At 46.7% G+C, this 9613-nt stretch overlaps 1 protein-coding gene across 1 annotated transcript; it reads left to right on the top strand.

Moving 5' to 3' along the window:
* Window positions 1-3426: 3426 nt before the first annotated feature.
* On the top strand, window positions 3427-8119 carry TCF21 (transcription factor 21). Its single transcript, XM_083498215.1, has 2 exons — window positions 3427-4519; window positions 7591-8119. The coding sequence occupies exons 1-2, from the start codon at window positions 4010-4012 to the stop codon at window positions 7678-7680; spliced, it is 600 nt and encodes a 199-aa protein (XP_083354341.1). The 5' UTR covers window positions 3427-4009; the 3' UTR covers window positions 7681-8119.
* The last annotated feature ends 1494 nt before the right edge of the window (window positions 8120-9613 follow it).

Here is a 9613-nt window from a genome sequence, read left to right on the forward strand (position 1 = left end):
TCTTTCAGAATATTGACCAGTAATGAATCTGGGTTGTTGTGAAATAATGCTAAATTCATGTTTTGATACAGCTCAAGACATTCCATATTTCCTGCTCTTGAATTTTCAATGCTACATCCTCCTCCATTACATGCTACTGGTACTTAAAAGGATTTAGGGCATGGGCCCCCAGTGGTAGAAACCTCTGTTGTTAACTTTTACTTCGAATCCAGACTCTTGCAAGCCTTTATCTCAGCTTCAACAGCCATGCATGAAAGTATCCAGGAACTCCATGGTCTCTTAACCCTGCACTGTCCACTAGAGTTCTGGGTAAGAAACTTTCATTTTGTGTGCCATCACTTCAGCCTGCTCATGTTCAATGACATGAGCGACTGTCTACCTGATATTTTGGTCATCCTCAAACTGAGGGAGGTTCCTCGTACAAGTTTCTGGTATCAATCACTTGGATCATAAATCTTGGCTGAGGAAAACGGCCATTTAGAGGTCCACCTGCACAAACAACAATCAGGCACGTAAAATAAGAAAGACCATAAATCTCAGACCTGATGATTAGCAATTTAAAGGGGGGCGGCTGGAAGAAGGGATGGTCTAAAGTAACAATTCCTAATAATTAATTAAGCCCGAAATGCTGACAGTCTGTTTAGTTAAAAGTACAGTGAAAACACAAACAGACTGCATCACATGAAGCTAACACTTGTAGACGTGTTGACTCAGAAGAAAGTCTCATTAAGTTTAATGGGACTTACTCTCAAGTAAGCCTGCCTAGGGTTGGAGCCTAAGGGGAGCGTGGAGGGTGTTAGCCAGTGCATGGAGCATGTTAGCTTGCACTGAAATGGCAAGGGGTTCAATTTCACTCTTTGCTCTTTGGTGTTTTCCATGGCTGAATGACGCACATGCAGATAAAGAGGTAAGGTAGTTTTGTTGCTCATTATTAAGAAGGAGGATCAATATCATGCAACAACCTTTAGCAGACTTTTAAATGCTGAGCTCTCCATGGAACTGGGTCTCCCTATTATCACTTAATCATTATCACGTCTTTCTTGGGGGGGGGGGGATTAATTCTCTGAATCCAGTTCCACATCTTACAGTTGGCAAGATTCAAATACAGCATGTGATAAGGTTCAGTCCCTGGATCCAATCTTGTGACCAGAAAAGCATAAGCTGAGGGCCAAATAGCATCCAAGAACTTCAGCTTCTGCAGATACAGGACACAGATGCAGGCCAAAATAGAAAGGGGGATGTGGCTGGTACACAAGATTCTTTTAGGTGTACCCTGCCAAAATAAACCTAAAAATGTGGCCTCCTGTTCTGCACAATGGCCTTTTATCACTGGTGCCATGAGAAGGGAATAGACAGGACTAAGATGATGTGCTAAGGTAGGGGTGGCAGGGTGAGGTGGCTGCCTCAGGCAGCAGGATGCACAGGGGCAGCAGATCCAGCCTCCTCAACTAGATCATACATGACAGATGGCCAACCAACCTCAGCTTAAAAACTTCCAGTGAAGGAGAGTTCACAGCCTCCCAAGAGAGTCTGATCCACTGTCAAACAGTTCTCACAATCAGAAAGTTCTTCCTGATGTTAAGCCGGAATTTCCCTTTGTAACTTGATGCCATTGGTTCAGATCCTAACCTCTGGAGCAGGAGAAAACAAGCTTGTTCCATCTTATGTTACCACCACATTTGAAGATGTCTCTCATATCTCCTCTCAGTCTCCTCTTTATCAGGTTAGACATACCAAACCCCCTCAACCATTCCTCATTAAGCTTGGTTTCCAGACCCTTGATCATCTTCTCTGCACACATTCCAGCTTGTCAACATCCTTCTTAAATTGTGTTGCCCAGAACTGGAGACACAACACCAGGTGTGGTCTGACCAAGGCAGAATAGAGTGGAACTATTACCTCCCTTGATCAGGACACTATACTTCTGTCCCATCAGCCCCAGCCAGTATGGTCAGTGGTCAGGAATGATGGGAGCTGTAACCCAGCAACATCTGCAAGGCCACAGATTCCACATTCCTGTCCTGTGAGGATCCCTTTGTGTGTGAGTGCATGCTGCACTCACAGTGAACTGGATTGAGCCCTATTTGTTTATTCAAATGCCATCCCCCAGGAAGTGGATCTTATACACATCTTTTCCATGCATATAAAAGAGCCAGATAAATATAACCATAAATCCAGTATATAGATATTGGAAGAAGGAAGTCGTTACTTGACATGACATTTTGGTTTAAAGGCAACTGGTTATGCAATCTTTTAAATGTACCGTAAGTAATCATCTGTTTAGGCTTTTATTTTACTTTTTATTTTAGGATAGGAGAGGGAAGGTTTCTTTGTGTGTTTAAAAAATGTAGCATCAAAGAAAATATTTTTAAAACACTTCATTCTACATTTACGTCAGCAGTACACAGGGGAAGAGCTCTAGATTTCCAGCAAAACATTGATGAATTACATCTCACACCACAGCTGTGAATAAGTGAAACTCTAGTATCTATCATTCCCATTTCACAGATGGGGAAACTCAAACCCTGAGAGGTTAAACTGACTTGCCAAAGGTCGTACAGGAAGTCCATAGCGGAGCTGAACAATATCCAGATCCCTTGGCTCCAAACTGTAGGTCTTAATCACAACTCTAGCCAGCTTCTGGGTTTCAAACTCCTCTTCCCTGCAAATTTACTTGTGAACAAAAAAAGTGGCACCCTCCAATAACCAGACACACAAGACTGACCCTCTGCGTGCTGACCCAAAATCCCAGGTATGGAGTCTCAGACTGAAGCCACAATTTTCCTTCAGACAATAGCCATGATATCCAACACACGGAAACAGTTCCCATGATGGAACTATTCAGAAGTAAATGAGTTGCACCCTTTTGTAAGGTGTACTAACTTTAGAACTGACTTCACGGACAGAGGTGAGAGCAGGCAGGGTCAGCTGAAAAATAACAATAAACCCTGAAAACGCTAGAATACCACTGTAACATTTCAGCATCATTCACTATTGCGAGGACTACAACTTCCATCATTCCCCATCCTTGGCCATGCTGGCTGGAGCTGATGGGAACTGTAGTTCACCAACCTCTGGAGGACACCCTAACCCCTGCACTTCTGAGTATATTATTATTATTATTATTATTATTATTATTATTATTATTATGGCAACCCAATACAGGTTGTAGCCCAACAGAAACTAGGGCAGACATGAATTTAAGTCTACACCATCTTTAGGACAAGTGGCTGGTGCTTTAATGAGTTGTGCTGCTGTGCCTATCTTTGGCCTGAACGCCTGGAAGAAGAAGAAGCTGGTATAATCAGCAGGGCAAATGATGTGCAAGGTCCACATCATCAGTTTCAGCTCCACTGAGACAAGTTCCTCTCTCTGCTTCCCTCACAAGCCTCCTTGCTCCATGGGTCCAGGGGTCGCTGTAATGACAGAAAACTGCTTGAATGCTCAAGAGCAAAATATCACAGTTTCTCTCAGTGTGCTGGTAGAAAGAGAGAGAGAAAGCTTGGCATTGGATCCATTTGGCAAAAGGAGAGTCGTGATATTTGAAAGAGGAGACCTCCGTTCAGTTCTGAAAGCAACAAGGCCTGTTCTTCGAAAGGCTCACCTCTAGGGAGACATCCAAGGAGCTAGACTGGGTGACAAAGGAGAGAGAGACAAAATCCAAGGGAAGTGAAGAAGGTGGCAGCCCTGCTAAGAAGTTCTGCTGTCCCTGATCTGCTTCGGGAGTCCCTCTTGCTTCACCCAGGAACGAGGGTGGGGAGAGACTGGCGTGAGCAGGCAGGGGCCGTGGCCAGCCCCGGGGAAGCCCCTCCCCTGGGCCGGCCGGCTCCCCATCCATCCCCCCAGGATAAATGACTCCGGCGTCCGCCTCGTCGAACTCCTCGCAGCCTTCCCTCTCACCGTCCGAAGGCGGGCGAGGGAGGGAGGTCCAGGAGGGGATCCGAGGCGCGGCGGGCTCACCCGCCTGCGGCTGCCCACTCCACCCAGGTGGCATCTGCCGGCCCCCACCATGTCCACGGGCTCCCTGAGCGATGCAGAAGACCTTCCCGAGGGGGAGATGCTGGAATGCGACGGCAGCCTGAAGATGGGCAGCTGCTCCCCGACGCCGCGGCCGCTGCCGGCGCCTCCGGCTCCCCACCGCTGCCACGAGAGCAACGACGAGGGCTCCGGGGGAGGCGGCGGCGATCGGGTCTCCCCTGCCAAGGGCCGAGGCGGCGCCCCCTCGTCGGGCAAGCGGAAGAAGGCGCCGGGCAAGAAGAGCCCGCTGGGCGGCGTGGGCGTGCTGGGCCCCGAGGGCAAGCAGGTCCAGCGGAACGCGGCCAACGCCCGCGAGCGCGCCCGCATGCGGGTGCTGAGCAAAGCCTTCTCCCGCCTCAAGACCACCTTGCCCTGGGTGCCGCCCGACACCAAGCTCTCCAAGCTGGACACGCTGCGCCTGGCCTCCAGCTACATCGCGCACCTCCGGCAGATCCTGGCCAGCGACAAGTACGAGAACGGCTACATCCACCCCGTCAACCTGGTAAGCGGACTGGAAGGGAGGCAGGCGGGCGGGCAGGGAGGCAGCGCCCGAGACCAGCTCCGAGTCCTGACAGGCCCCTTCGTGCAAAGCAGCCCATACCTCCAGCTCTGCCCTCCTCCCCTTTCCCACCACCTCCGCTTGGGAGGGAGGGAGGGGGGTCACGTCGGTTGCTGCAGGCTTACAGGCAGCTCGGGGTAGCTGAGGTTTCTTTCTAGACGCAGAAACTTTACCATCCCCGTCCCTCCCCGTCTGTCGCGTTTTAAGTAACAACGGTACGTTATCGTCCTTGCTTGGAAACGTGGTCCATCAGCCCCGGTTATTCCGCTGAGTGGAAGCTCTGGTCTTCTCCCCCCCCCCCCCAAGTGTTGCCCCGACGGCACGAAAGCCTCTTTTTTCAAAGCACACACCACCACGGACGTGTTTGACCTAAAGGCGACCCCGATTCCGTGGGAGGAAACGGGAGAGCAGCCCCCGCCCCACTTGGCACAAACCGGGCAGGAGCTGTGGGGCGCCCCAAAGATCCCTCGACGCGCTTGCTCTCGAGGGGTTCTGAGAGTAACACCCCGCCTAGCAAAGCTCGCTTGGCTGCTCTGCTGCTTTATTTATTCGGAGGAGCTGTCATTCCCTGAGCTCAGTTCTCTGTACCTAAGTTTTTGTTGCTGTTGTCATTTATTAAATTTGTATACCTCTGAAAACCCCAGAATTTCCTGCTCACAACAGGAAAAATATAAAAAGAGAACACAAAATGCATAACTAAAAAACCAAGGAACCCCAACCCCCCTTGGTGTTGCTGCTTAAAAAATTCGTCGAATACGGCCTGGAACGGTTGGGCTGGGAATTTCCTCCCTTCCTCGTCATTCCAGCCGAGCTGGATCACCCCGGGGTAACTGCAGGGAGGGGAGAGGGATGCTACTTCGCATTAAGTCCTCTCCAGTCGCCTTTGGTGACTAGACCCCGGGTGGCAGCCTCTTCAGACACAGCGAGGCCCTTTCAGAGCCAGTCCTTTCTCACCTCCCTCTCGCTCAGGATTGAAGTTGGGGGCTTGGGTGGGCGCCACAGAATTAGGTTAGGCACTTGGGCCACCCGCTTCGTTTTATTCAAACGGCGAGATGCGCTTCTCTCGCCGAGGACACTAACTGAACTGCGAGAGACGCCCGATTAATTCACGGAAGGGCGTCGAACGTCGGAATGCGCGACCTCCCGTGTCTATTTCCAACCCTACGTCGTAACTTTTATTATTGGAAGTTCAAGATGAAACAACAACAACAAACGAATTTTAAAGGTCAGCGTGCAGCTGCCCCATTATTTTCATGTGCTGTCGTCAGGAGTCTCGGTCAGTTCCAGTTGTCCGGGGGTCGCGGGCGATGACACACCTTCACATTTCTGACCACTGGGTCCAGTAAGGGGAGGGGGAGTAGGATTAGGGCGGCTTTGAATGTTTGGGAACCGTCTGCATCTCACCTCCAGATAACTAAGAGGACAGGGGGAGATTCTAAATGGGACAACCATAAGGCATAAAAATATATTTAAAACCCCGTTCCACGGGTGGGTGGGCAGCCAGCCCCAGGAATGGAAATATTTATCATCTCTTACAGCGCAACCCAATACCTGTCTAGTGGTTACTCAAATGTAAATCCCATATAGTTCCATGGGGCTTAGTCCCAGGTAGGTAGGCAGGGACAGGGTAGCAAACTCAATACCTTGCTGCAGCGACTAAAATGGTTTATATTTTTAAAACACAAAAGCAAATCCTTACAGCTCATTGGAACAAACTCTATCCCGCAGGTTTTAAACGTCCGAGACTTTTTATATTAAATGAATGAGAACCATGGAAAAAATTGCATTCCTTTCTCTATTTTCCATAAAAATTGTTGTTCTGGAAAATTTAAAAAGTAGTCATTTTTTATATAAGCAAAAACGATTACAAAAACAGCAACAGCTATTAAATATGTTAATATTAACAGAATCTTTTTGAATTAAAATGTATTCGTTATTGACAAAAATTAACATAATATTGGTGTCCATACTTATATGAGTATAATTATTTTAGCAAAAAGATGCCCCATTAATCAGTAAGCAACGAAGCACAAAAAATGTTTCTAAAATACGTTCTGATTGAAGATAAGATTTTTGTTATATAACATGTCCGGACTATGTTAATTTGATCATTGTTATTGTATTATTGTTTAATATTATTCTAAACCATAAGATGGTAGTGCAGCGATTGCTGTAACAAGCATAAAAGCTGGGCAGATTTAAAAAAGAATAAAAAGCAACCTCAAGTAATTGTAACGCTTTATGTTTCGAAAGAAATGCAGCGGATATAATGGGCTTTTGCAGTTTTAAAATTTACACACCCACTGCGTTCAACTGAAGGGCTTTTCACCTCAAAGGAACTTTTTGGAAACCAAAAGCCAAGTATATCGTGGAAGAGAAACGAAATCGCCAATTCTGAAACGCTTTTAGAACCAGATAGCGCTGTTATCATTTTCAAAACAAAGCAGCAGCCGTGCCTTGACGTTACCCAGTAGAGAATGGACAGGTTTTAAATCTGTCTACCACAATCTGCCTGTGTGAGCCGTGTCAGTTAATATGCTTTAGGGAAACATTATCATTTCTAATCGAACGTGGCACATTTTGCTATCGAGGATAAATAAAGCGTGACCCGTCACCCAGAGGATTACAGAGAACTATGGAGACGGGGGAGAGCGCGCACCCGCGCGCGCAAAGAGAGAGATGCTTTTATGGACCAAGTGTTTTGTGTTTGCGCTGTGATTCCAGATAATACGGCGGAGCCATCTTAAAGACCTGGTTACGCTCAGTAGCTGAAACTGTCTAGTCTAACCACTTCTTCTCATTGTTTAGAAAGAACACCTGGGTAGTCTATGAAATTCTGACAGTTGGCTTTGCTTTATCGCCGTCCAAGTGCTACACCATTTAAAGCACACTGATCTCTCTCTCTCTCTCTCTCTCTCTCTCTCTCTCTCTCTCTCTCTCTCATCTCTCCTTTCCCTCTTATTCTGGTTTTTCTGTTCCTCTCTCTCTCCCCCCCCCCCCCCTTATGGCTCCAGACATGGCCCTTTATGGTTGCTGGCAAACCGGAGAACGAGCTGAAAGAAACAGGGAGCACCACTCGGTTGTGTGGCCCTACAGCATCCTGACCCAAGATGTCCAAGCCTGGGAACAGCAACCTTGTTTGCATGCAGCGGTTTCTGCCTGTGCATGCAAGTATGTGGGCTTACTCGTGCGCAGGACTGTTGGTGGTGAGAAAGGAAGGAGCCGACCAGATCGCTTCCCCGTGAGGAATAAAAACACACACTAAATCTGAAGAGGAGACCAAATACGCCATGCCAAAGGAGAAGGGGGAAAATCCCACAGTGCACGTATTTAACTTTATTAACTTGTATATATTTGACTATCCTGCAACAACGCCTTGCTGGTTCAAGGGCAGTTTTCTGGATTCCTCCTCCACTGTCTGTTTTTGTGTGCCCCCCCCCCCTTTCTTGTGAAAGACTGCGATTCCTAGAATCAATTATTTCGATAGTCACCTCTCTCTCAAAGAATTCACATTAAAGATATTCTATGGATATATTTTCTTCAGACAGGCTTGGCTATATTTTGTTTCAATTAAAAAAGAAAAAAACCACTGGTCCTTAGCTGGAAGGGAAAATAGCACATATAGTGGCTTGGGTTTCTTTTAAAAGATACAGTATTTTTTAAAAAAGAAATTGCTGAACAGGACCATATTATCAGTTCATCTGCAAACCTTTAAATGGCGTGATGCATCACAAAGCAAAATTGTTTGACCCTAGATTGCAAAATGTTTATTTTTATAATTAAGAAGAGCTAGACTGTGTCCTTGCGGGGTGGGTGGTTTAGGGGGCTAGAAAAACAGAGCACAGGGGCTGCCAAACTTGTAGAAAGCACACACGCACACCCCTCCAAAATGTAATGAGAGTTTTGATTGGGAAGTGAAGGCATTGTGGAATCAGATGTTTTGTGAGGTTAGCTCAATCCAGTAACTGATCAAGGTGGAGGAACTAGATTCTGAAACATTTTCACTATTAACAACTTTAATAGACTCCTGTGCATAAGTAAGTAAATTCAATGGGTAAATATATATAAGATTATAGCCTAAGACTAGGATTTATCATTTGCAAACATGGCTAATATGGAAATGGATGTGGGAAACACAGTTTTAAATTGTGCATGTACTGAAGACACTACAGGGAGCACTTTTACTAAAGATGCAAACTACGGTATGTCTTTTAGTATAGAGTGTGTCCCTTTTGAATGTTGCCAAAGCAAAGACTGAAAGTGGAAGAGAACTGCTTTCAATGGAGTTGTCTGGAAGCAAGGTGCTTGCAGGATTAAAAAAGTTGTTTCCTATTGGGAAATATGTTCTGTGGTTTCAAAGGGATTTGATGCCCAATGTGTGTCTAGAATTAGGTTGCTGGCTTTGTCTGCTTTCAGTGGGATTGCTCTTAAGCCATTTTATTTGAAAATGTATTCCACTTTCAATGGCACATACACATAACATGTTTAGGATCTGGGTGCAACGTGGAGAAAAGTTATGAGTTGACATTTTAACATCCTCGTTCAGCTGTGGACCTTCCTTTATGTAGAATAGGTTACTTTTTGGGAAACCAAATTATAGGGGGTATCAAATTAAGCTGACGCGGGTGGCACTGTGGGTTAAGCCATAGAGCCTAGGACTTGCCGGTCAGAAGGTCGGCGGTTTGAATCCCTGCAATGGGGTGAGCTCCTGTTTCTCAGTCCCTGCTCCTGCCAACCTAGCAGTTCAAAAGCAAGTCAAAGTGCAAGTAGATAAATAGGTAAATGGCATTTCCGTGCGCTGCTCTGGTTCTCCAGAAGCGGCTTAGTCATGCTGGCCAAATGACCCGAAAGCTGTACACCGGGCTCCCTTGGCCAATAAAGTGAGATGACTGGACCTAATGGTCAGGGGTCCCTTTACCTTTACCCCTAAATATTTTATGAAGGATCCCCCAACCATCCAGAAACAATGGGGGCGCAGTGAGACTCTGGGGGATGCAGTCAATAAAGCCAGTTTCTGCTTCTCATCCTAACTTACTT

This window comes from Podarcis liolepis (assembly GCF_965112155.1).
Source record: "Podarcis liolepis genome assembly, chromosome: 3".
NCBI classification, from domain to species: Eukaryota; Metazoa; Chordata; class Lepidosauria; order Squamata; family Lacertidae; genus Podarcis; species Podarcis liolepis.